The sequence below is a fragment of the Balaenoptera borealis genome (genome assembly GCF_965194805.1).
Source record: "Balaenoptera borealis genome assembly, chromosome: 8".
Taxonomy (NCBI): domain Eukaryota; kingdom Metazoa; phylum Chordata; class Mammalia; order Artiodactyla; family Balaenopteridae; genus Balaenoptera; species Balaenoptera borealis.
Window position 1 is genome coordinate 69,482,684 of NC_138865.1, and position 27,836 is coordinate 69,510,519.

The 27,836-nt window shown below is 43.6% G+C and overlaps 1 protein-coding gene across 9 annotated transcripts in view; it reads right to left on the minus strand.

Annotated features, from left to right (window-relative positions):
- Positions 1-450: 450 nt before the first annotated feature.
- The window catches only part of VLDLR (very low density lipoprotein receptor), a 32,159-nt gene continuing 4,773 nt past the window's right edge, over positions 451-27,836 (minus strand). For 3 of the 9 annotated variants that reach the window (XM_082403653.1, XM_082403652.1, XM_082403651.1), the window contains exons 3-20: positions 19,000-19,119; positions 15,409-15,531; positions 13,897-14,019; positions 11,859-12,230; positions 11,634-11,756; positions 11,422-11,544; positions 10,858-10,977; positions 10,628-10,753; positions 9,959-10,130; positions 8,829-9,047; positions 6,960-7,078; positions 6,210-6,349; positions 5,746-5,887; positions 4,752-4,898; positions 3,451-3,534; positions 2,985-3,065; positions 1,987-2,156; positions 451-1,105 (exon numbers count right to left, since the gene is read on the minus strand). In XM_082403653.1, the coding sequence (XP_082259779.1) occupies positions 1,070-1,105; positions 1,987-2,156; positions 2,985-3,065; positions 3,451-3,534; positions 4,752-4,898; positions 5,746-5,887; positions 6,210-6,349; positions 6,960-7,078; positions 8,829-9,047; positions 9,959-10,130; positions 10,628-10,753; positions 10,858-10,977; positions 11,422-11,544; positions 11,634-11,756; positions 11,859-12,230; positions 13,897-14,019; positions 15,409-15,531; positions 19,000-19,119 (2,540 nt within the window). In that variant the 3' untranslated portion in view covers positions 451-1,069. Of the gene's footprint in view, positions 1,106-1,986; positions 2,157-2,984; positions 3,066-3,450; positions 3,535-4,751; positions 4,899-5,745; positions 5,888-6,209; positions 6,350-6,959; positions 7,079-8,828; positions 9,048-9,958; positions 10,131-10,627; positions 10,754-10,857; positions 10,978-11,421; positions 11,545-11,633; positions 11,757-11,858; positions 12,231-13,896; positions 14,020-15,408; positions 15,532-18,999; positions 19,120-24,045; positions 24,155-27,249; positions 27,310-27,836 lie in introns of those variants that run through there. The other 6 variants (XM_082403650.1, XM_082403655.1, XM_082403654.1 and 3 more) reach the window with 6 other exon arrangements.

Consider the following 27,836-nt stretch of genomic DNA (forward strand, 5'->3'; position numbering starts at 1 on the left):
TGTTACCTCCCTAGCTCTCCTCAGGGTCAACTGTCTAGGCGTGTAAAAGGAGGAAGTCCTTACCCATGCTTTGCCAGGCACTTGCCCTTGAACAGTATATAATGATAGGACATGTAAAACAGAGACTTAAGTACAGAGAAGCAGAATTGACAGAAATCTTGGCATATGTTTCTGGATCAGGCAACAAATGAATGAGAATAGGAACTTTCCTCAAAGAAGAAGAATTCCAGGTGCAGGTTAAGCTAGCTTCTTTTACAAAATAAATATTTGGGGAGGCAAGTATTAAGTGGTACCTCATCCTTTTAGCACTTGATTGTAAGAGAAACAAGCCAAATTGTAGGCTTCCTTATATAATACAATATCAAGATCTATAGCTCATATATTTAGTTAGAACACCTGATACTACTCAGCTTGTTTATAGAAGTTCATCCTAGAGGAATAGGCACAAACCATGGTTAAGCTGCTTGGTTTAATTTTTTTAGCACTTGGAAAAAAAATGTACAGTAGTTTGAATACTTAGTCTTTGCAAACCTCCATTGAGGCCAAAGATTTCATTCATACGTACAAAATTAGTTTACAAATTTTTTGGCAATTTCATCTTAGTAACCCGTTTTATCCTATTGCCATTGTCCCAACCATTGAAAAAGTTTACAATAATTTACATAGAAATATTTTCAAAGTGCTTAAGAATAGTGATTGTTCTCTGGGATATTTACAGATGGCCTATACAATGTATGTACAGGTGGTATACGCTATAGCACAAATTTCATTGCTGGAATATGGCTTTCTAGGGAAAGTGCATATTTGGCCAGAGGTGGCAATACTGTCTAGAAATTCAAGGGTTACAGATACTTTTGGTAACCACATCCAAAGCTGAAGTAGAATGTGGACAGGAATATTTACAAAAGTAATATAAAAATGGTTAAGTATACAAGCTTGATCCACGCAAAGATATTTCGATGTTCTTCCAAACTGGAGGAAGAAAGAGGCTTCAGCTGCTGGCTCGGTTACCATTCCGAAGTGGGTTATTACTGGTTTAGACCTCAAAGGTCACGACTTGTCTCAGAAGTCAAGCTAGATCATCGTCTGTGCTTACAACGGATATCTGTAGAAGAAAAAAAGCATGGAATGTGTCTGGTGATTCCCTCACTTGTAGCAACTTCAGTCTCTAAAATGAACCTTGCTTTTGCGTTGGTCATTCAGAGACCAAAGGTGCATAGAAGGGAAGCCAGATCCCAAACAGTATTGAGTTGCATCACTAATGCATTTTAACTTGAACTCAACTCTATCTACTTGGTAGAGAGAGAAAACAGTGTGACTAATTCTGCCTGTTCTACTTAATGATCTTAGAACCTGGAGAAAAATGTGAAAAGACACACGTGTGCTGTGAACTGACCACACTCTTGTTTCACCAGAGCTTGAGGGAGTGCTCAGCACTTGTTCTGTTCAGAGTTCTGTAAGTGAAGGCCAAATACTCCACGTGAGTTTCAACTGAAGAACAAGTGACTGACTCTACTGTTGAAAGGAAAGCTAGCTCTACGAGGTGTAATAGGTCATTTTCAAGTATTTGGTCATTTTGGCTAAATGAATCTTGCTCAATACACTGACTTTAAGTCAACCCCCCTATATACGATATGCTAATTTACTTTTAAGTATCCAGCAGGTAACTGATGGAACAGTTCGGAAAGGAGATACTTGGCTCATGCTAATATTTACATGTAGTTTCTATAACCCAAAATATCTCAAATTGTAGAGTGATGTCCTTAATTGACTTGTCATTCTGTTTGGGGCAGATACTTGTCAACTGACTTATCTAAGTTCTAACAGCCTAGACTGTCTAATCTCCAGGTAGTAGATGAAGTATTTGGTGGCTCCATGATTCTAAATGGCTCTTTCTAGCCGAGGCAGCCATAGCTTGAGTTGTGGTCTCCTTTCCAAAAAGTCCTACCGCGAGTCATGGTACATAAAGACACAAAGCTGACTTACTGCTGGGTACGTGTGTCCGACAGAAGCACTGTGTCTACCGATGTCTATTGACAGGTCCTCTTCAGTGGTCTTCAAGTACACAGGATTGTCAAAGTTCATGCTTTTCATGTTCTTGTGTTGCCAATTCCGCCACATCAAGTAGCCACCTACTGCTGCCATTGCTAAGAGCACTGAAAAAAAGTTAGAAGGTGACTAAACAAGGTCTAGTTTCAAAACATACAAAAAAGATCATGCTAAAGAATCCATGATAATTGACATTAATCAAAGCTTTACGTTTTAGGAAGCTGGGATGACTAGAAGTTAGAATATAAATGGGCTGGGAGCTTAAAACAAGTTCTGACCAGAGGTTGTGTTATTCTATAGACTCTGGTGCTCAGCACATCCATCTGGGCAAGTGTAGAGTCCTGGGCCCCTCCCCAGGCTGACTGAATTCGAATTGCGGAAGCTTCTGGAGGGCTCTTCAAGTGGTCCTCCTGGTTTGTTAGGCAAGTTTGGAATCCCATAATTTAGGATAAAGAGGCCATTTGGCATAGTGCTTTAGAATTCACATGCCCTAGAATAGCTTTAGAGGGTTTGAAAATTCTTAACTGTTTTTAGTTTACCCTCTACAAGTTCTATAACTCCTCAAGAACTCATTTTAGCATTTGTGTAGCTCCTCTGTATGAAGTGTTATACATATTTTGAAGGGGAAAAGAACAGTGCGCTTCACTGGAAAGACTTATTATGAAAGGGGATAGAGCCAGATGAACAGCTCTGAAGTAGAAAGCAGTAAGCACCATTCATCACTGCCGGTCGCTGTGCTAAGGATACCACTGTAGAGAAGGCCATGGACTCTGAAATCAGTGTGCCAGGCTGGTGAGGGGAGCAAGGGTAATTCAGTGTCACGAGGGCTATGACAGGTCAAGGGGCCATGGGAAGGGCATCTCTAGATGAACTAGAAATACCCATCGGGTATTTAAGAAGTTCCTTGGATCCAGATACGTGGGGAATCTACTTACAGAGGGGAAGGATGGCCCAGGCAGCAGAAGTCCCTTTTGGGGGAACACTGACCTCCGATACTGCTGTGGTCACGTTGATCTCTACAGGGGAATAAAAGGAATCAGTTTAGAAGGATCTGCATTCAGACTTAGAAATTCAACCACCTGGTAGAGAGCCTCATGCCCTTTTGCATCCATCACTGATGTTCAATATCTACTACAATCATGTACCAAGAATAACCGGTCTAGAAGTATTTGTGAGTCTCATGCTGTAATAGCCATTTCATTAACAGCTGTCTCAGAGAAATCTTAATGAGTCAGGTCAGGCTAAGAGTTGCAGGTTCTAAGTCTTTGGAGTTTAAATATAGGTTACCAATTAGGGGCAGAACGAGTAGTTAAAGGCTGCATTAATGATTTAAGGAACAGGTAGGTACAAAGAGTGTGGCTGTTAGCTGAGATGAACAGTTTGCAGAACAGAACCCAATACCTCCAGGAGCTAGTCCACTAGTTGGTGACATTTCTGTTGTGTTGGTATCTTTTGTCTCACTGTAAGTCACAGTAGTTGCAGTACCTGAATTATAAAACCAAGAACCGGGTCAATGCCAAGGTTCCAGAGTGGCTAGCTGTTTAGCCCAGACAAGCCATGTGATGGGTTATTTGAACGCTGCGGGAAATTGACAAACCACTGCCAAACCAAGTTGCAGGGTGGGTGTGCCATAACCAAGGGAAACAGCAGCAAAACCAGAGAGACACTGGGGTCTTCGGGCAGAATCGCAAGCATCTGCAATTGGACAATTCAAAAGGACCGACGGCCTCACTTAAGGACCCCTCTAAGCAAAGTCCCAGGCTCCTGGAAGCTGCAAGAAATGCTCTCAAAACCAGACCACCAGGCATACCAGTCTTCTTGCCTGACTGTCTGATAACTGCTTTCTCAGTAAACGGAGCTAGTCCCTGTAGGGACTCAGTATCACGCTAATAAAAACCTCACAATATGAGATCCTTGCTCACAACCCGCGAGTTTAATTTGCCAGTTAATCAAAAGCTAAGAACAGGAGACTAAAATGCATGTTTCATTTATGTAGCAGTTTAAGACAATGTCACCCACTGGGGCCAGAAGGTTTCCTGTAACCACGGCCTTTTTTTTTTTTTTTGGCTGCGATGGGTCTTCCTGCTCTCTAGTTGCGGCAAGCGGGGGCCGCTCTTCGTTGCGGTGCGCGGGCTTCTTATTGCGGTGGCTTCTCTTGTTGCGGAGCACGGGCTCTAGGCACGCAGGCTTCAGTAGTTGTGGCATGTGGGCTCAGTACTTGTGGCTTGTGGGCTCTAGAGCCCAGGCTCAGTAGTTGTGGCGCACGGGCTTAGTTGCTCTGTGGCATGTGGGATCTTCCCGGACCAGGGATCGAACCCATGTACCCTGCATTGGCAGGCGGATTCTTAACCACTGAGCCACCAGGGAAGTCCCCCAAGGCCTTTTTTAAGCGTAATTTCAGGCCGCTCTCTTTGGAGGACAATGTTAAGACTTTGTTTAATTATCTGCAAGTTGGCTGGCTCAGTGCTGTAATTGGTATAAATCAGCATAGTCACCTATAGACTCATCTAATGTTGAAATGAGTTAGTCCTGAAGTAGTGATGTGAACTCCTGGCATGCAACAGTAGCAGATATGTTCTCCAGTCTATTCCAAGAGTGAGTTAAAACAGAATTCTTAAAATCCAGGCTAGTTTTTGTAGCTAGTGTTTTACTCTAATGCCTGTTGTATGTCCTGCTTGTGTTTGAAAAGTAAAAAGCCTTACTTTGGCACTCTCGGCCATTGTCCTCTAGATTGTATCCATTGGGACAGGAACAGGTATATTTTGGAGAGTGGTCATTAATCTGTGGGGCTGGCAGGCAGAGGTATTCACATTCTCCATTCTCCATGTCTTCTTCGCACCAATTTTTACCTGTTCAGAAAGAAAAGTCCTTTAAAATGGGTCTTCCAGTGCCTGCTATACATAAAGCTTGGTTCTAGATGCTGAAGACATGACTCCTTGTCTCCAAGGAGGCTAAACTTGTATACTCTGTCAAACCCTAAAGTTAAACCAATACCAATGAAGGATAAATTTAAGGGTACAGGCAACATGCTCTAAGGACAGCAAAGAGCCAAAGAAACTTCTTGGAAGTAGGATAAGAGTTACGCCATAAACAGATGGGTGGTGAGGGAAGAGGTGGGGAAAGGAGATGGGTGACCGGACCTGGCCTCACTATTGGTCCAGAGCTGACAAACTGGCTAGTCTGAGGCTCAGAGGAAGGAGAGAAGCATGCTCTGTGGCTTTGCCTCGCTCCCACAAAACGGAAGGAACCCAGCTATGGGGAGGTTTAAGGGTTTCATTTGGATAGAACCAGTCAAGTATTCTGAGCCGGAGACCATAGTGTTTGAGGAAGCACACAATTCCATACTAGACGTGCCATGGTGGGGAGGGAGGAAAAGGCTGTGGCATAAAAGCTACTTTGGAGGCCAGTGCAATAGTCCTAGCAAGAAGGAATAAATGCCAAGGAGATATGGAAGGAACTGAAATAAAAGACAGAACACTGATGGTTGGGAGGGCAGCTAAGAGATGAAGTTCTCAAGCTCTTTGACTTGGAAGTCAGAATAAAATATACCCAGCACCAGGTTTGAGGGAGGGTCCAGGAGGGGAAAGTTCCATTGTAGAGCAAGCTGAGTTGCTAGGGAGCTACAGATACCCAGGGGCACTGTGTCATGCTGCTACCCTGAAAGTAGCCACGAGGGGCTCTGCTTCCCCACAATACCTGATGGCTGTACAAGTGCATGATAGATGATGATGTCTTGGGCATCGTTAAGGTTGTTAACTAGAGTGGCCAGCTCTGATCCAGTGAATTTATTGGCGCCGTAGACGGCTTCATTTTCCCCATCTATCCAGTAGACACGATCCTAAAACAGAACCCCCATATTAGTATGTACGTGTAGGATTAACACGAGTCAGTCTCTAAGGTCATTATTATTTACTGGCAATTTAATGGACCAAGTTTATTTAAAGCTGGTCTGGGACATCGGATGTAAAACTCTAAGAGAAGCATGAGTTCAGGTTTCTTAAAATGCTATGAGGAATCAGTATATCATTTGTCCCAGGTTTTAGGTGAAAGCAGTTTCTCAAGTCATGCCCCTCTGTCCTTCCCTCCTTCCCCTGTTCTTTCTCCCCAAGGTGCTACAGTAACTCAGAGGTACACACTTAGATGTGAGACACACGTCTTACCTCAAATATTGTGAGTGCGAGGGGATGAGCTAGGAATTCCAGAGACTTTAGGACTATCCTGCGATCTTGGCCGTTCAAGTCCACACTGGATAACATGTGCAATTTGGAATCCAGCCAATAGAGGCGGCCCTTTATGAGGTCTGGGTAGGGGAAGAATGGTCACTGTATAAGAAGTCAGTACTGCTCCGCTTCCATTTAAAATAGCTAAGGAATCCAATACTCTACTTTCACGGTTCCTTCTCCAGCAGGGGTTGTTAACAGGGTCCCACCAACCTTGTGAAGCAGCATGCAGAATCTGTACCCACATTCATTTGGGGGGACTCAAGGGGTACCTGAGATTGTCAAAGTAACTGACTTAAGAAGTGTTAGTGACATTATAGAAGTATTAAAAGAGGTGAGCATTTTGTTGCTCTCCCCTTAGGAGCCAGAAGAAAACCGTTATGAGCCTGCAATTCAGGAAATGCTAGGGCACCTAGGCCAGGAGTATGTAGGATGAGAGTTCACAAGGCCCAAGATTCACCTAATTCATGTCACATATTAGCTCCAAATGGATAGAAAAGCTAGTAATTATGGAGCATGTCATCTGTTAAGTCCACCATTCCACTTGTACTGTTCGGTTCCTCTCATCCTAAGTCCCTGCTAAAGAAGGCACCATGAGAGTTGTCTGCTGTAGTCCAGAATTAACTATGGAGATGAGTTAAAACTCTGCAGACAGTCGAATTGTGGTCGAGGAAGGAAGAACATACATACCGAGTGTAATTCCGTTAGGCCACTGAATGTCCACTGTCACCAGCGCCCGTCTATCAAATCCATTCATTCCTGCTTTTTCGATTTTAGCTGGTTCACCCCAGTCTGACCAGTAAACAAAGCTGGGAAGAATTAAATTAGAAATAAGCCTTGGTGGTTTAGAAGGAATAAAGTTGCAGCTTGAGACAGACATTTTCAAAGAGTGAGCAGAAAACTCTAGGGTACAAATTGTGCCACTTGAGGGTCTAAATTATGTTCTGGGTAAACAAAAGTTAACACTGAATCTACAAGCTCATTATTAACTATATTAAACTATATAAGTCTGATATTTAAATTTCAGCCCAAAGTCACAGGTTATATATTTCCTGTATAAAAGGCCAATTCTTTCAGTGGAGTAAAAGATGAATATCTGTTAAGTTTTATAGTAGGGGCGGGCTGACTGGGTTCTAGTGAGGCTTCATGGGGGCCAATTGTGATTACTATAGCCTTAGTCAAATACCTTTTATTTTTAATTATTAATTTTTATTGTAGTATAGTTGCCTTACAATGTTGTGTTAGTTTCTGCTATACTGCAAAGTGAATCAGCTCTATGTATACATATATCCCCTCTTTTTTGTATTTCCTTCCCATTTAGGTCACCACAGAGCACCGAGTGGAGTTCCCTGTGCTATTCAGTAGGTTCTCCTTAGTTATCTATTTTATACATAGTAGTGTATATATGTCAATCCCAATCTCCCAATTCATCCCTCCCCCTTTTCCCCCCTTGGTAGCCATATGTTTGTTCTCTACATCTGTGTCTCTATTTCTGCTTTGCAAATAAGTTCATCTGTACCATTTTTCTAGATTCCACATATAAGCGATATTATATGATATTTGTTTTTCTCTTTCTGGCTTACTTCACTCTGTATGACAGTCTCTAGGTCCATCCACATCTCTGCAAATGGCACTATTTCATTCCTTTTTATGGCTGAGTAATATTCCATTGTATATATGTACCACATCTTCTTTATAGTCAAATTCCTAACAGCTGCTTTTCTATATTATTTAGGGGCAATTTGGGGGAAGTCCTCAGTGAAATGTTTCTAGAGAGGTCTGTTTATTTCCATTGGACTTTCAGACAACTTGCACATTTAGATGAAAGCCTAGAGGTAATGTGGTTACCAAAATCCTTACAACTCATGCTACTACTTAGGTTGGATCATCCAGAGCTGACCTGATAAAGTGTTCAGACAAAAATTAAAAATCATTTGCATAGTGATACGAACTTATCTATGAAAAAGAAACAGACTCACAGACATAGAGTACAGACTTGTGGTTGCCAAGGGGAAGTAGGGGTGAGGGAAAGATAGATTGGGAGTTCGGGGTTATCAGATGCAAACTATTATACATAGAATGGATAAACAACAAGGTCCTACTGTATAGCACAGGGAACTATATTCAGTATCCTGTGATAAACCATAATGGAAAAGAATATGAAAAAGAATGTATATATGTATAACTGAATCACTTTGCTGTGCAGCAGAAATTAACACAACATTGTAAATCAACTATACTTCAATTAAAAAAAATCACTTGCATAGAAGCTGGGTGGGCATAAGGGTTTAGATACAGCTTTTGGTGTATCTCAAATCAGAAATGTTGTTTCACTAATGTGAACCAGCAGTCATCTGCTCAGGGAGGGCCTGTCATATAGATGAGGCCATTCCCGGGTTGCTCAACCGTGGCACCACTGACATCTTGTACTGGATGATTCTTTGTTGTGGGGAGCTGCTAAGTCTTGGGATTTCAGTACTGCTTTAGGCATGAGGAAAGCTCCTGACCTATGCAGATAGCATCCGAAAGGCTACGTGACGAAAAGCACAGAATACAAACCCAGACAACGGGTCCACAGCTATGGAGGCAGGCTCTCGCAAGTCAGAGTTAAACAGGAACTTCCTCTTGGTTCCATCTAGGGTAGCTACTGAAATAGTCTTAGAAGCCGCATCAGTCCAGTAGATGGTCTTGTACACCCAATCAACAGCAATGGCTGCAGGATTATAGACATTGTCGATCATTTTAACATGTCTACCAACCTTGTCATCAATTGAGGCACTGAAACAGAATAGGTCACAAGAAATTTAAGAGTTTGACACCATCGGAGCCTGGAGAATGGACTTTCTGCTCACAAAATGGTCAACAACTTTGTTCAGAAAGAACTCTAGTAAACCCCATAGCTCAGCTCACCACTCAAATTATGTAACCATGCTGCTTACTGATTCTAAACAATACTGTAGGTTATCTCGTTGTTGGTCTGTATTCTACACGCAAGAACACCACACTTCTAAGTGAAGCTATTTGTTTCAGTAACCATCACCTGAGTCTCTATAGCTGCCGTTAAGAAAAAGCTATCACTACCATTTCTATTTGTAGCAACTATGAACAGTTCTCAACTAACTGGAGAGAAAGGGGGGAAAATTGGAAAAATCAAGATGTTGTCTGTTATAATCTTATAGTTGTAGCCATCTTTTATTTATTTATTTATTTATTTATTTATATTTATTTTTGGCTGTGTTGGGTCTTCGTTTCTGTGCAAGGGCTTTCTCTAGTTGCGGCGAGCGGGGGCCACTCTTCATCGCGGTGCGCGGGCCTCTCACTGTCACGGCCTCTCTTGTTGCGGAGCACAAGCTCCAGACGCGCAGGCTCAGTAGTTGTGGCGCACGGGCCTAGTTGCTCCGTGGCATGTGGGATCTTCCCAGACCAGGGCTCGAACCCGTGTCCCCTGCATTGGCAGGCGGATTCCCAACCACTGCGCCACCAGGGAAGCCCGCCATCTTTTATTTTATAGGTGATTGTTACTTTCTAATGAGGAACTGACAGTAATTTAATAAAGAATCAGTGTTTAGAATTATTATTCCCAACTAGTTAGATGCTAGATTGGAGCAAGACACAAGAGAAATTCCTCCAAACCTTCCCAAAGGCCAGTGACAACGACTTAGGTGAAGACACCAAGAACTGAGAGTTACCTGAAGATGGCCTTTTGGCTTAGATCAGCCCAGAATAGTTTCTGAGCAGCAATGTCAGCATCGAGAGCCACAGTGTTTCTTAGCTGTTCAACTAGTTGGATATATTCTTTTCTCTCCAAGCCAATCTTCCTGATGTCTCGCCTATTAGTGAAGATCAGACTTGGCTCTTTGCCTGCAAGACAGGAGTCAGGTTAATTTAGTTTTGCTGTAAGAAGGCAAGGTCCTTCCAAGTCCCCTCCTCCCAACAGAGGAGCACTTAAAAAGTGAGGGCACTGATGAACACCTCAGGAGTACTCTTGCTGAAGTCCATGCCCTGGGACCTGCAAGCACTTCAGCACTTCCTATGGTTTAAGAAGGCAGTCCTGGAGTCACAGCATTCAATAAGAGGGTGGCTGATGATAAGTTACTTATTTGAATTGCACTCAAGTTTTGGAAGCAGAGAGTAAGCAGATATTCAAGGTACCATATGCAAAAGGAACTGACCAAGGCAGGAGTCTGGGGCAACAATTTGCTATTTAACCTATGATATTGCACTGTGAGTTTAGTATCATTGCTCTCAAGTACTTTTTAAATTTTATATTTCGTTTGACTGTTGTAGTCACTGGCTGTACCTTTCATAATCACGTACTCATAAAGGTACCAGAGCAACACCAGTCCAAGTCCATTTACCTACTGCCTTGCACACGCCAGTGGCAAGATCCATTTGATAGCCACGACTACATTCACACTTGTAACCGCCTTTTAAGTTGATACAAATTTGACTGCAGATTCCCGGATTTTGGCATTCGTCAATATCTAGGAGGGAAATTAGAATTAGTCTTGCTGTTCCTAGATAACCTATGGAGATCTACTGACCTTTCCCATCACCCCCGGGGCTTGGGCTCTGTTCTTTGACTCACCTCCACAGGTTTTCCTATCTATCAGTTCAAACCCAGCTGCACAGTCACATTCGTAGCCTATAACTAGGTCTTTGCAGATATGGGAGCATCCGCCATTATTAACCAAGCATTCATTTACATCTGAAATCAAAAGGTAGTAGAGTAACTCAACACTCAAATTGATATTTGTCCTATTAACACTTAAAATCCAGGCTGTTTGAGATAACTTGTCCAGATAGTCTGGTGAAGCCCATGATTTTTCTAAGAGCTAATAATCTGTCTTATAGATATGCATCTCAGCGTGTATTGGGGGAATAGTAAACCCAATCTCCTTGGCACGTTACCAGTTAGTTAAGCAGTATTTAGTCAAGTTTCTCTATTGCTGATTGGTTATCTTAAAGGGGGTGAAACTAGGGACTACTTTGTCATTACTTCTAAGTCATAAAATTTCACTTTTAAGCCCAACAATTGAGCCTAGTTCATTAAAGTAGTTTACCCAGGCATTAGGCAGGCTCCAAACCGCATTAGCTCTGCCGGGTCTAATTACCCTTCCCGAATCTGTCCTCAAGCAACCCCTTCACTTACGACATTCTTTCAGGGGCTCATCACTCCAGTCCCTGCAGTCCTGCTCCTGGTTACACACTTTACTGACATCTATGCACTCCCCGCTTCTGCACTTGAATTTCCCAGGGCCCAAGCACTGATTGACTACAAAGAGAAACACAGAAGAGAGATTCCATTCGTGGGTCTGATCAGAGCAGTCCTTTGACTCACAACCCACAACTAGGGACCCTTACCATTTTTGCAGTTGACTTCATCAGAACCGTCGACACAGTCTCGGATGCCGTTACACTGCCTGCTGCCGTGGATGCAGCTACCATCCTCGCACTCAAACTGGTCAGGTTGGCAGGTTCGGGAAGCTACAGCGGGAGGGAATGGCAGGGGATGAAGCCAGCCAAAGCGTCCCTGGTTGATACGTGGGAGAGAACTGAACGTGCCATACTGATAGGAAAGCTACTTACGACAGTTGACCTCATCGCTGCCATCCTTGCAATCAGGATCCCCGTCACATCGCCACTTCTTGTGGATGCACTCGCCGGAGCCGCACTGGATCTCGCTGGCTGGGCACTTGGTGTGGATCACTGGCTGGCGGCCACACTGCTCGAGGGACTCATCTGACTGGTCCGAGCAGTCTGCGTCGTCATCGCACACCCAGCTGATGGGGATGCAGGAGGAGGTGCTGCACTGGAACTCGTGGGCCCCGCAGGTGGGTGGGGTGCAGTCAAGCTCGTCGCTGCCGTCGCTACAGTCATCCTGGCCATTGCACACGAAATTCCTGGAGATGCAGCGGCCGCTGGAGCAAGTGAACTCATCAGGGCTGCACGTTATGTTGCCTATGGAGAGAGAGGACGCCCCACTGAAAATGCATCCAGACCCGTCCTTTCAAGCATCTTGTCCCAAAATCTAACATGCAGATCATGGATCATGAATCCCAGCTTTCTTGCCTAACTTAAAAGCTAAAGTCGGATTATATCAATAGGCAGTTCCCAGAATACTAGGAAACAGTCTTACCATGTAAAAGATGCTAGGACATTTGAATAACAACAGAAATGAAGGACCGAGAAAATAGTTGAAGACTAGAAATTAATTTGAGATGAGATGCATCTTAAAGAGACAGTGATTAATAACTTAAACTGTCACAAGAGACTTCACTGGGGAAGGCAGACATGAGTTATCTTTAAATGGATATACTGCTCATCAGGCCAGGGCACATATCATGAGCTGAGATGATCATGCATCAGGTACATAAGCAAACATTCACTCATAATAAGCATTATGACACCATCACCAAAAAGTAGCCCCCGTGTATTATAACACCATACATGGTTCCTTCTCTTTTGGTCCTTCCAACCAGGATCAGGAATAACAGGTCTTCAATACTTTCAAGTTTCAGAAAGTCACTTCTGGGGCTAGAACCGCAATCTAGCAGCCAGGTGCGCTAATAATGATAAGCTAGTCAGACTAGCCAGTTTGTACTTTGACTCAAATTCCTGCCAAATTAATTAAGGTCAAAAATTGGTGGTAATTGGGGTGGAGACCACGACTCTCTTGGGAAGCAAAGTCTGGATTTAAGAGGAAAACACATGGCAGTGCCACAGCTTACCAATCCATAAAGCTCAGTTCTAGGATTAAATGCCAAAACTCATTGGACTAGGTGCAGTGGTAATGACCTCAGGAGGTGACTTCTACGCGCAAGACTGGTGTTTCAACTACAAGTACCCTCAGCTCGCTGTACACTTATTGCATCAAGAGGCCTGTGCTTGTCAGTCTCAGGAGGCCCTATAAAAAGGGCGGTAGCTTGAAAGAACATTCAATGCAATGTTTGTTTAACCTAGAGATTTTCCCAGGACCTCACCTTTAACATTGAGCATTTTATTACATATTTTCCAAGAGCAGAAACATGAAAGGCTAGGAAACAGAGTTAGCTTTTACAGGCAGGAACTGTGATAGGAGACAAAGGTACCACCGGTTGGGTAGAGTTATCTTTGGGTATCTGCCAGCAAGATGTTAATTCCTACTTCTGTGCCAGTTTAACTTTTGGAAAGGTTAAAAGAAAAACTAGTTGCGGGGCTGAGAAGTGCTTGTGTGAGACTCAAGTAGTTTATTCCACTAAGCAGATCCAATTTTCGACCTAGGGATGTGTTTGCTGCCCCTCGTCCCTTTCTAGCTTGATTGAGCCCAAGTGAGGAAGGCCCACGAGTTACTGCCCTGACTGAGACAAGAGTCCACACAATTGCGGCTTCACTGAGCTACTTCTACATGGAAGTGCCTTGGATGACTTACCTTCTTATTTCTATCTGCCTAGAAGAAACACCCAAGCAAGCAATGGTCAATTACCATGTGAACTTCTCTCAGAGTTTGAGGGCAGTTAGGAAGGACAACTAGTAGAGCAGAGAGTGAAGTCATTAAAAGGCAAGTCAAGTCAACTGCACCTTCATGCCCACCCTTCTTTGAGCAAAAGGGTCTTTGGGATAAGCCACTCAACACTGATCTTCTTACCACAGTTTTCTTCATCTTCTCCACTGTCACAATCATTTTCACCATCACATCTCCAGGACACTGGGATACACTGAGTGGAACGGGCGCCACAGCTGATTTCATTTATGCGGCATGTTCTCATATCTGTTGATGATATACAGTCTCAAAAGAGCCTCCAAACTCATGAGTGCAAAGCTGCTGCTCCTGTGCTGCCTGGAAGTGGTGACATCTGTAACTCAGTGGCCGGGCACACGGGTGAAATTCGACTTACTAGCTGAAGCCTGGGCAGATCCTTCGACAGCTCCATGGCTTGGGAGCCATGCCAACCTAGGCTACCTGGCAGTCCACCCGAGAGCCTTGACCGTGCTATTCCGTCAAGGTTCCACGGTGTGCGCAGTCCTGGCTTTTGTTTTACTTGGCGTGGTTATGTTCATTGGCTGGCCTGCTCCTTGACCATTATTTATCTGCTGGGTATCAAGTGACAGACCCAGATACTGGCAACCTAATCCCAACTTCATTAAAAGCCAGATGGTCTATCACCTATGAAGTCTTCCTTTGCCTGGATTCCTTCACAGGCCTCCTTCACAACCTCCTTTCCACTGACATCTTGCAAAGTAGGGACACCCCCTAATTATTGACTTTACGGGGTCATCCCCCACTAAAACTTGGGGCTGAATCTTTATGGAACCCGTCTTCACCTATGGTAACTCACCTCCCTTGGCCAATGCTCATATAACTTCCCTTACTTCTTGCCTGGAAAACTGAAATTAACACACGTCTCTTCCTTTCTGCTTGATTCCGGACCTAAACTTTGTTCATGTTAGACTTCCACTTTTACTGCTTTTACAGGCCTCTACTGCCTTAAAAGGAACACCGAGACTTTCTTCACCAGGACATGCAAATGATTCTAATTTAACTGTCCCAAATCATCTTCCTCTATGATCTCATAGACTTTTTCCTGAATATCAGCCTAAGGACACACACGTATTTGCATACCTATGAAGTTTCTCTTATTTAAGAACAAGCTGTAAGCTCCCTACTTTAATAACTTTACGTTACATGTTTCTTAAAAATTGCTCTATCATCCTATTTCTAGTCACCTTACCCCTTCAGTAATAGATTTTTTTTTCATAACATGAGACGCTGTGCATCTAAAAGCTTATACTTGGCCCATGGGGGGACCCTCACATCTTGACTTAGCTTCCAGGACCAGAGTACCATCCGCTCAGAGTCATTATCATCAAACATTTGAAATCTATGCACCTAGTCAAGGAGTTCTTGAATCTTCTGGCTTCAGTCTTAAATGTTCAACAGTGAAGCTACCCAAGAGAACGTCAGTCTTGTTAGACTAGGAAGAACATTCTTTATGTTTTTAAAGATTGGCTGTTAATGATTTGACTGACCTTGGAGTCAACTGGCCTAACTTTAAGGGAGGCCAAGGAAAACTAACCAAGTTTTAGATCATACAATACTTAGAGCTATGAGACACGGAACAGCTCGGAAAAATTCAAGTCCAAAGCAAGTCACACTCACGGCACTGCTCTGGGCTTTCATCAGAACCATCTTCACAGTCGGGATCCCCATCACACTGCCATCGGTTGGGAACACACTGGCCATTGTTGCACACAAAGTCAGACTCGGCACACGTCTTCTTCACTACGAAAGTTGATTTGCAGGGTTAAAGTTGAAGTCACTCACCCAAGAGCCCTACATTCCCACTGGGGGTACAACTGCATTTTGATATGTTTTACTCTAAAAAATAAATCTGAGTCAGTTAGCACACAACTGCCAATATCCAGGAGAATCTTAGAAAAATCTTTTTTTTTTTTCCCCCCCTTTTTCCCCAGAGGAGGAAGGTGATCATTTGAGAGACTTAGAGGACACTGAGGTCAAGGGATCCCTTATAATGAACTTCTTGCCTGCTTGATAACGTTGAGATTCAGTAATAATTTTGTTCTTTTCATGCACTTCTTCCAAGTCATTCAAGTTTAGCAGTCAAACGACTGGATCACAGTACAACTGTTCTAGCGGCATCTTGTAACAACACATGGGTTTAGTGCAGAGGCAGAAGACCCAGCTCCAGTACTGAATACTGTCACCCCTACAGGTCTATTGGGGCAGAGGAACCCACTGGATAAGAAATAGAGAAAGCTCAAACCTGAGTATAAGAGAGGTTGTATTTAGCATCTGAAGGGTGGGCTCACATCAACCAGCTAAAAGTCACTGAGCCTGCTATGGAAGCTGCCAGCACCCGTAACTGACTACTAGAGTTAAATAGCCTAAGACAAGGTATCAGTTCTGCTACTAATTCTTACTAGGGCAGCCTTTTCTCCTTAATTAGGGTGACCATGCAATTTGTTGTCCAAACTGACACAGTCTCAGTAGAAGGGGGACAGTGTTAATTTTCCCAGGAAGATAAGCATTGACCAGGACCGTGCTAAGCAAAGCAGGCAGCTTGGTCTTCCTACCTGTGAGGAAGTCAGGGAGTAAGAAGAGTCTTGACAAGGAGCCACATCGGGTATTCTAGGGTCATCCTTCTCAGATTATATTCTTCTTTGCCCGTGTGCCTATACTTTCTACTTGAATTTCCAGTTTAAAACATTCTTCTCTAATGAATATTCTGTAATGGGAAATCAGCTAAAAGCCAACAATTTGCTGAAAAGATGAAAGGGACCACCTCAAGTCAGGGGTTTAAGCCAGGTACAACACTCAGAGTTCAGAGTGTAGTAAACCAGAGAGCCGCTCTGGGTTAGCCTCAGATATTGTTAATGGGGAGACAGTGATTATAGTCAATTTCTAGAACTCAAGATGGGATGATCAATTATGATGATCTGAAAAGGATTATTTATCTCCTAAAATTGTGTAGCCAAGGGAACATGAAAGGCCATATTACTTTTTAGATTCATACCTGCTTCTAAAATCACTGAAATACTCAAACACCAGTGTTAACAGTTTAAGTGATATCCAAGGCCCATCTTCTCCTGAGCATGCAGGAAGGTGCCAGAGGGTCTCAGAGTCAGTTATTGTAATTCACCCTGTGATACTCTTCAGAAGTTGCAAAAGAGAGAGTAGGGAATGGTTGTAAAGAGACCTCATGAATTTAAGAAGTATAAGATGTTACAGGGATAGAAAAGACTTGTTATACTACAAAGTGAACAAGATACACAGGGTCAGCTAAATTGCTAGGGTTCCTCTCTCTCCATTCTGAGCACAGACTGGGAGGGTAAAGACAGGCTGTTTGAACTGGGCCTTGAGAGATGGATAGAAATTTAGATGTGCCACAGGGGAAGAGAACTACCAGTTCCATTCTTGGGGTATCCGAGTTACTGATGTATCAGTTCAGCCTAACACTTGTAGAAGAATGAGTTACTAGGACTGATAGAACATGGCTTGCAGAATCCAAGCTGAAGTTGACTAAGTATGCTAGTTGACATGCTTGAAATTGTAACCTGCTGCTGTTGTCAGCAGGTTACAGTTGCTGAAATTGTAACCAAGTTCAACATCAAGAGGTTGGACGGGAAAAATAGGAATTGGCTTTGGAAGTTTTAAGTAATTGTGTAGCTTTTCCCTTCCGTGGAGGAACATCTCAAAATAAGCATTCGGAACTTCCCCGAGCAAAGCTCCCACTTTCCTTCTCTACCTTCATATCTGAGAGGCAGAGACGAATTCTGGCCAAGAATATATTTACTTTTTCCCACTTTGCATGATCTTGATTGTAGGTGCATCTACCTCCTTACCTCTTCCAAACCTTCCTGTTACGTAGCTAGAATTGATTTATGCAGAGACTATTTTAGGAAAAGCCAGTGATGACCCCTACAATGACTCAGGTTAGTTCCTACTGAGGTAGTTAAATGGTAAAGTAAGACTTCACACCATGGACAAGAGTGAGGTCCTTTAGTGAGAAAATTAGGGAGAGAATTATATCACCCAGGTAACCCAGAAAGAGCACGGAACTCAATATCTTGTAGAATAGATTAAAATCTTAGTGTTAGAATGCAAATGATATAAATGTGTCACATTGGAGAACTATTCTTGGTCCTGAGACTGGAGATAAGCTTCTTTTCTGATATTGCAGCATGGGTTTACTCTGCTTCCAAATGAGCTGCTAATTTACATATTGGCATGCAGACATCCATGATACTGATCTGAGAGCTCAAGCACAGGACTGTCTGCCAGTATGTTTATACTATAGCATTTTAGTAATGATGCATGAAGAAGTAGGTAAGGGCATAACAAGATGGCAGTTGATGAAATCTACATTTAGCTTCTATTTTTCTTCTGGATTTTTAGTTTGTAAAGTGGACATCTTTATTTAACGTCTTTTAAAAGGCAAATGACAATGTTATCACCGACAAGAGTTTTACAACACAGAACAAAGGGATCATAAAGCAAACTTAAGCATGTATTCAAGGTACCTAAATGCCATCTTGACATGTAGTTCTCAGCTGTCCTGGCTTAATGAGAGGTTACATAGATTGCAAAAACAGGCATTTCTCATAATCTTTTAATAGATGCTAATCGATGGGTATGATGGCGTATCCCTATTTTCTTGGGGGAGAGAATGTCTTCCATCTTGCCTAGTGCTTTAAAATCAGCATCTCTGTAGACAGGGAATTAAAAAAAGAATCCTTATCTGATCTTTGATCTGGGCTGGCTTATAGTTTCTATACCAGGAGTAAATTAATTCCTGAAACTGCAGGGGATTTCCTACCGTCCACGGCTTGCTTTTTGGGGATCGGAACCATTTGAGAATTAAAAAAAGAAAGTCTGTTCTAAGCAATCTTCTGTCTCTCTTCCTGGTCCTCCCCTTCCTTCCTCTAGCTTCCTATACCAAAATTTTGTCTGATCTAAGATCAACCGGGTCTATCATTTGAAAGGAACTCCACTGTATCTTCAAAATTCCATACTCAAGTCGCTAACTTCACATCAAACACTCAATCATATCCCTCCAGACCAGGAAGTATAGAATCTTTGGACTCGAGTTCAAAGCAGTTCTTAGGAGTGGATTCTATTTTTCAGAGTCTTGATACATTTGTAGAAACTAAGATATAATATCATCATCTGTCAATACAATGCATAAGTCCTAGTGAGGTGGCAGGTGCGACTGTCCAGCTCTTTACTCACCACAGTTCTTTTCGTCACTGCCATCAGCACAGTCTTCGTCCCCGTCGCATTTCCACAGCAGCGTAATACAGCGGCCGTTTGTGCACTGGAATTGGGAGGGTTCACATTTGGCTTTTCTTCCTAAAATCAGGAGGGAACACTTAGCTAAGCTGGGACACAAGGATGGTAAGTTAGAGATGCCAGTTACCTGAAACCCATGGATAGGAGTCCTCTTGGAGGGACAGCTGCAGACTCAGAGGCTATAGCACTGTAGGGGCCAGGGCTGGATGGGCCTTGGGGCAGTGACTGACAGTAACTGAGTTCTTAGCTGGGCACATGCCATCTGGATAAGACTAGATTCCCCAGCCTCTCTTGCAGGAGGCATAGCCATGGGACTAAGGTCCGGCTAATGGGATGTAAGCAGAAATGGTATATACAACTTCTGGGAAATATCCTCAAAGGCACAGGGGATCCAGTTTCCTTAATTTTATTCCTTTCTGGTTCCTGAAAACTAGGCATGGTGGCTGGAATGGTAATCTTGGGTCAATGGAGCCAGACCGAGATAGAAGGAACGTAGATTGCCCAGAGACTGCAGGTGGCAGGGCAGGGGATTCACCTGTGGACTCATTTCTCCCATTCATTTAACTCAATTGTGTCGTTATAATCATGCCGCCAAATCCTAATCCTTTAATGGCATTTCTTGTCCACATTCTATACTGTTACTCATCAATGATGTTTCCATTACGAGCAAAGTAAAGGATATTTAGAAAAGGAGAGAGGTTTAATACATGGTTCCTTGTCTCAGAATTTGAGGTCTAATTGGAAAAAGACATGTTTACAAAATGACTCTAAGATAAGATAAAAAGCACGAAGAAGGTACGGTTAAGAGGTGAAGGGAGATCATTTTTTTAATTTAATTTTTATTTTATATTATAGTTGAGTTACAATGTGCTAGTTTCAGGTGTACAGCAAAGTGATTCAGCTATACATATATATATATCTCCATTCTTTTTCAGATTCTTTTCCCGATTCTTTTCCCACATAGGTTATTACAGAATATTGAGTAGAGTTCCCTGTGCTATACAGTGGGTCCTTGTTGATTATCTATTTTATACCTAGTAGTGTGTATATGTTAATCCCAAACTCCTAATTTATCCCTCACCCGCTGCACCTTTCCCCTTTGGTAACCATAAGTTTATTTTTGAAGTCTGTGAGTCTGTTTCTGTTTTGTAAATAAGTTCATTTGTATCATTTTTTTAGATTCTACATATAAGTGACATCATATGATATTTGTCTTTCTCTGTCTGACTTACTTCACTTAGTATGATAATCTCTAGGTCCATCCATGTTGCTGCAAATGGCATTATTTCATTCATTTTATGGCAGAATAATATTCCATTGTATATATGTACCACATCTTTTTTACTTTTTATTTATTTATTTATTTATTTTTGGCTGTGTTGGGTCTTCGTTTCTGTGCGAGGGCTTTCTCTAGTTGCGGTGAGCGGGGGCCACTCTTCATCGCGGTGCGTGGGCCTCTCACTATCGCGGCCTCTCTTGTCGCGGAGCACAGGCTCCAGACGCGCAGGCTCAGTAGTTGTGGCTCACGGGCCTAGCTGCTCCGCGGCATGTGGGACCTTCCCAGACCAGGGCTCGAACCCGTGTCCCCTGCATTGGCAGGCAGATTCTCAACCACTGCGTCACCAGGGAAGCCCCCACATCTTTTTTATCCATTCCTCTGTCGATGGACATTTAGGTTGCCTCCGTGTCCTGGCTATTGTAAACAGTGCTGCAATGAACATTGGGGTGCATGTATCTTTTTGAATTATGGTTTTCTCCGGTATGTGCCCAGGAGTGGGATTGCTGGATCATATGGTAGATCTATTTTTAGTTTTTTTAAGGAATCACCATACTGTTCTCCATAGTGGCTGTACCAATTTACATTCCCACCAACAGTGTAGGAAGGTTCCCTTTTCTCCACACCCAAAGGGAGATCATTTTTAACTTAGTGATGTGAGAGAAGCAAAGCAAGGTGGGAGCCACAGACCTGGATTCTATTTTTCTGAAACTCAGTTTTCCTATGCTCAATGTATGAATATAATTCACATAATGGCATGAATGAATACTTGGAAGTAGGGCACTTAGTTTTTTTTTGCCTGGAATGGGACAGCTGACATTCAGGTGTTTCCTATCATTAGCAGGTCTATCCTTCTGGAGGATGTAATTTCTTCGAGATAAAAGGCAAAGATCTGGTTGCTTACAGCAAATACACTGCAAATATTCGAGAAAACCAGTGGAGCCATATAGTTCATGCAGATTCCTTAGGGAGGTCTTCCCAGCGGAAAGCCTTGCGACTTCCTGTACCTTTCAGTATCTGCAGCTGTGGCGTGTGGGCATAAGAACAGATGCTACAGTGACAAGCACAGACTGGAACTCTTGTGTCATGTACACAATGCTCTAGTTGGCATCCCTACTCTCAGCTACTCCCTACTGTCTGGGAGCATTTTATACTTTGTGGCTAATTCCCAGGGAGATGAAAATTTGGTCCTAGTTTACCATATGGGTGTGTGGTTACTTAGATACTAAATGTACTCATTTAAAAACTATATGTACCACTCTGCCCGCAAGAGGGTAGTTAAGCTAGGACCCAGATACAAAGCAGGATGAATCAGTGGCACTTCCTATCTGCAGTTCATTTTTTATTTTATTTTTTTATAATTATCATTAGTTTTTTGGCCACACCACGTGGCTTGCAGGATCTTAGTTCCCCGACCAGGGATTGAACCCAGGCTCCAGCAGTGAAAGTGCTGAGTCCTAACCATTGGACCACCAGGAAATCCACCCCGCCCCCCACCCCCCGGCATTTTTAAAAATTTACCATGTTAACCATTTTTATTTATTTATTTATTTGGTCGTGTTGCGTGCCTTGAAGGATGTTTCCCAACCAGGGATTGAACCTGGGCCATGGCAGTGAAAGCCTGGAATCCTAACCACTAGGCCACCAGGGAACTCCTCTTCCTACCTGTATTTCATACTATACATTCAATCCTCAAATATTTTATTGGGCACAAGAACGGGGAACAAGGACAGGGTAGAGGCCGTCAGGAAGCATCGCACGCTAGTTTTTATACCGCGAAACCAAGTATGACGTATCTGGCTGCCTCTCACCGTCCCCCTTTTATCACTGGAGTCTCGATATAGTCTTAATACTCTCAGTGCTGGGGTTATCTGCTCCAGGGCCCACTGGCTGTAGTTCTTTATCCCCACGGCCTCTGACTCTTGTGGGAGTGGTAAGAATCTACTTAGAGTACTTTACTTGAAAAGTAAAAAAAGAACAATTTATAGTCAGAGAACAGAAATATACATATACTTGGAAAGAAAAGTCAGGTTGCAATTAGAATACCTTTTGAAAAGGTGTTAGTTACCAAAGGTTTTAGTTGTTTGGTCAAAATGAGACAAAAACATCGATGTTGATATCTATGCTGTCAAAAAGGTAACCATATAATCCGACTTGGACAGGGACTTAAAAGTAGGCGTCAGATGATGGTTTTCCACTTGGGGTTAGGTAGCTGGCAGATCTCTTTAAAAATGAACCTTGATTGTAACTACAGATTTTATAGACACTCAAGCTGGCCTGGGATTAAATATGGGCGCACAATAGCCTAAGGCTGGTGTTTAGTCCACTATCACCTTAAGGAGGCTCTCTGAATGTAACTGTAACATACAGGCAATCAACAGCAATAAATGCTGGGTTAAAATCCCAGCAATGCTGCTTTAAGAGTCGCTGTTGAGCGGGCTCAGGACAGACACAGGCATTTTCGTAGTGTTTATTCCAATATCTCAAGACAAAAAGGAGTTTAATTTCTACCTCTTATCTCAGACGTTTCCCCTTCACCCAAGCTTCTGTCCGATGGTCATAAAGCTGTGTTTTACCATGACACACACGGCTCTCCATTAAGAAAGGAGAACAATGGCGTTAGGAATGGAGTACGCTACTAACCTACCATCCCTGCTTCTTTAAACGAGGAGAGGGGTGGGAGTGGGGGTGGGTGAAGCTGGCTGGCTTTATAAAGGGCTCTTTCTTTAAAGAGAAGAGAAGAGATGTCCTAAGCTCTATGGCCGTGCCTCGGTTTCTTAAGTTTCCTAAGCACCTTGTTCTGAAAGATTGCTCCTGGGTAGAAAGGACTCCCTAGTTCTGTTTAATTCCCTGCATCGTGCAGAGCGGGGAGAGCTCAGACACCTGATTGCAGCGTGGTGGGTTTTCTGCCCGAGTTTCAGGAAGATTCTCCCATTACACCTGTGGTGCCTACCTGGGAATGCTGCCGTACAGAGCTCCAAAAGAATGGAAAACACCAAACGAGTTAGGCTTTGGGTTTGCAAAGCTTTGGGGGATTACAGGATTGTGGGCCTGTAGTCTATTTCCATCCATGACAGTTAAGTCTCAAGTTCAGCAGTATACTTTCATAAAGGGAACTGGGTGAGCTTGAAATTATCGACACCCAAGGTCCTTTCAGTGCTTAGGCTAAGCTAAAGCCAATGATGCCTCAAAAAATAAATTACAAGTAGAAGCGCTCGGCATCCTACAACCCAGGGTCTATCTGCTCAGAAAGGTGAAAAGTCGGAGTAAATGTGATTTTTAGTGGGTTCCTCAAAGTCACGGGGTTCACAGGAGTGCCTTGGCAGCATCGGGGTGGCTGCAGTCAGGGGAAGGGCTGTGACAGCAGGGAACCTGGGCATTCCGCCTCTGTTTCCACCAGTATTTCTTTTCAACATTGGAGTTTTGTGTAAGAATTTGAAAAGGGTTCCATAACTTTAAGAAATCAAACGGTTGGACTAGATCTGGGTTTCCTTTCAGCTCTAATACTTAGGATGAATATCCCTACCCCTTTGGGCCAGGGGGTTGGAAGTCACTTGTACCTAGTCGTCTACACGGCTATTTACACTTGTAACGAATGACTGAATGCCCAGAAGAGCTGAAGATTTCCTCACTAATTCTGGGCTTACACAGTTGATATCAGACTCTGCAAACTTACTTCAAGGCGCCCATGTCCCAGGAGCCTTGCTTACCTAAATAGTTAACGTTGCTACCCAGACATGTTGGCAGTTCACTGGCTCCAAGCAACTCAGGGGTTTTAATGCATTTAGAAGTCAGCCTGCCGCTGTTGTCTAATTGTCCCTGCAAGGGTTAACATGGAAGAACAGTATGTAAGCTTCGGTAAAAAAAAAACAAAACAAAACTGCATAGACCTTAACAGTAAATACCAAGCCTTCCAAGTGGGCTACGAAGTTCCCTGTAGGGCTCGGAGTGGCACCTTTGCAGGAGTGCTCCAAAAGAGATGCCCACAGTAAGCAGATGTTTCTTTGTGTCAGGCTCAGACATGAACTTCAACCTGCACAGAGGGGTTGCGGCTGCCACACTGCTGGGACGAGCAAGGCCAAGTGTTCACATCTCTCACAGCCCTCCCATTTGCTTGAGTGTACGGGTGTTATCATCTCCTGGAATTTTCGTCAGTCCATTTGTTTTGGCACTTCTGGGGCTGCCAAGGGCATTTATTTTTAGTCCAGCTCACTCCTACTGCTTGCCACTTGAACGCCAATCTTTCTATTCATAGGCTAAAACTCCTTTTAGGACAAGCAGCTTTTCAAGTCTGCAAAGAAGTTTTCCTACAAGGGAAGAAGGTTAGTAAGAGGAACTGAGGATGAGAGACTGAGCTGTGTTCTGGCCTTACTGTCAGCCTCTGAAGCCTTGTGAGAACCAGGCGGGGGGCCAGCTAAACGCTGTGAAATACTTGGGTTAATCCTTCTGATTCACTCAATCCTATAGTTCAATTGTCAGTTTTCCCATTTACATCAGATTGAGATGATCTTGAGAATCATGGATAAATAACTTAATTTTTATTGTTAGCCAAACACTGTTCTAAGACCTCAGTCTCTTAATTGATTTAATTCTCAATCCTACACAGTCAGCGCTACTGTTCCCCTTTCACATATCAGGAAACCTGTTTGGGGAAGGGAGGACAGTACTTGCCCAAGATCACCTTGGGCAGAACTAGAATTTGAACTCAGGCAGTCTGGCTCCAGATACCATGTGATTGAGCACGCATACCAACTAGAGCACCTGACTCAGGACCACTTCCTTCCAGAATATTCTGTGTCAGTTTAAATTAATCCAGAATTAGGTACTATCACTTGTCAGGATGTCACTATCCTAACACAGCCTTATTGTTGAGATAGAGCCCACCCTTCCGTCCCCAATTTGATTTTTAAAAAATGCTGCCTCAGTATCCCTAGCAGGTCTTTTCCTAGAAGGACTACAGTGCTTGGTTTTCTTGTCTCGAAAGAGCTAAGGCCCTTCTGATATATTTGGGAAGTTATTAGTTTTGTGGGTGGTAAAAGTCAGTAGTTCTCAAGATCACGTTTGTATCAGGAGCCCCTGAAGGACTTATTAAAACACAGTGCTGCCCCCTCACCAGAGATTCTGACTTTGTAGGTCTAGCATGGGGCCCAAGTTTGCATTTCCATTGACTTCCCGGAGGCTGTTGACCCTGCTGGTCCCTGACCACTCTTTGAAACCACTGCGGGAAGGTTAGGAGGCTGAGATTCCACCCACAATGCAGGTGACTACTTCATTCTCAGGGTTGGACTCTATAGTACTCACCCCATAAGTCCCTGTGTGCACCACTGGATGGACATAGATGACAACTGCCAATCTAACAACAGAGATTATGATGACGACCTTTGTGTCATTAGGTAAAATCTACTTGGATATCTTAATAGGCATACACGGTAAAGAGGTTCTTCTAAAATCTGTCTACCCATCCCCATGGGCCTGATCTTTTTTTTAAAATAATTTTATTTATTTAGTTATTTATTTTATGGCTGTGTTGGGTCTTCGTTTCTGTGCGAGGGCTTTCTCTAGTTGCGGCGAGCGGGGGCCACTCTTCATCGCGGTGCGCGGGCCTCTCACTATTGTGGCCTCTCTTGTTGCGGAGCACAGGCTCCAGACGCGCAGGCTCAGTAGGTGTGGCTCACGGGCCTAGTTGCTCCGTGGCTTGTGGGATCTTCCCAGACCAGGGCTCGAACCCGTGTCCCCTGCATTGGCAGGCGGATTCTCAACCACTGCGCCACCAGGGAAGCCCCACCTGACCTTTGACTGACCCACCACTTACTCTAAATCAGTAGTCCAACAGTGAGCCCAGATTCTTCTTCCCCGACATTTTGCCATCAAGTCCTGGGCATGTCCAAGCACTCATCCCTCACTTGATCTAAAATTGTCTCTTGTTCCTCTGCCTCCAGGCTGCCATGTTCTCTATCCACATCAAGATGGTGAATCAGGCAGCCAAGAATGGCCCAGAGTGCCAGGGATGGGATCACTTGCAGGCTTCTCACGGGCTCTAGGATTGTCTAGTTTCCTACCCATTTCCCCTGGCTTCTCCCTATCGCTTACCACTCGTTCAAATGTCATCCTTGAACGAGGCCCTCAGTTGCTTTCTTGACCAATTAGGTGTGGTCTGACTGCTTTCTCACTGTCTCCTGTGCCTGTCACATAGCTGTCGCATACTGAGATGTGCTCACCTACCTGCTTCCATCTCTACAAACGGAGATCCCCTATGGCAGGGCCTGGAATCTGTCTTTGTAAGTTGGGACCAGGTGCCTGACATTTAAAAATTTTTTTAGGCACTAGCAAGTATTCCCCAATGCATCCGTTGATTTGTTAGTTCGCTAATAAAGTTGGTCTGAACTACAGATTTTTTCCCCAAAGCATTCTTCCCAGGTTTTCTGAACTTGAAACCAAGTATGAGCAGTTGTTTCACTAGTTAGCATACTTTGAAAGACTCTTAGGTTACAAAGGCCACAGTTCCCAATGCCTACGAGGGTACTTTCACCTCATCTTCAGAAACTTTATCATTTAAAAACAGAGCACTTTCCTGCACTTATATATCAGAATGAGTGTGTCAGTGTGGGTACGTTAGCCTCGTTTCCACGTGAGGAGAGAGGTTCCGGCACGCAGGGAAAGTTAGCAGTGGCTCACTGGTAAAGTTAGAAATTTCAGGGCTTTTACCTCTGACAGATTTTAGCGCTCTTTGGTAATGTTCGCAGCCATCCATTGTTGATTGAGTGCTATCACCTCTGTAGGATCATCTGCAGAGATGGAATAGTTCCTGGCTTTGTCACATGAGAGTCTAAGTTCTCGGTGATTTTTGAGAAACCTTCATAAGCTCTAACGCACGTGGCGTGTGGGACCTCCAGCAATCTTCAGCTGCTACCTACCTCTTTTATGATTAAGTCTTGACCACTGTGTCTGCTCGCTCCCATCCAGAGCTTTTATTCCAGGCTGTCTTTGGATCACTGATTTCCTGGTTTGACTTCCCCACTACACTAAATGCCATGAAGGAAGAGCCCAACTTCTTGGTCACTGTGTCGCCTATGCCTGGTGCTAAACGGCATGTGGTGGGCACTCAGTAAATGGAAGTCAAGTGGTTTTGAGCAGAGGTACAAAGGAGGCTGGCATCAAACTACCACCTACTTAGGGAACCTACAGATCAGTTAGTAGCTCAGACCTTGGGAAGGTATCTTAAGAAAACTAAAGATTAGAGACAGTCTATAAAAGAACCTTATTTACTCATAGTATCTGGGGGAAGAATTATGTTATAACACACGAAGTAACTTGCAAATGTTGTCTATCACCATGGGTTTTATCGCCTCCCTTGTTTGGCAAATTACAAGCCCGACCTGATAGCCCACCCCTCCCCCTCCCACAACCACGTCTAGACACATAAAGGCAACTAGGCAGCAGAGCCAACTTGGATGACCCAGGTCGGGGGCAAGGTCGACCACTCTAGCCAGTGGTCCTATCT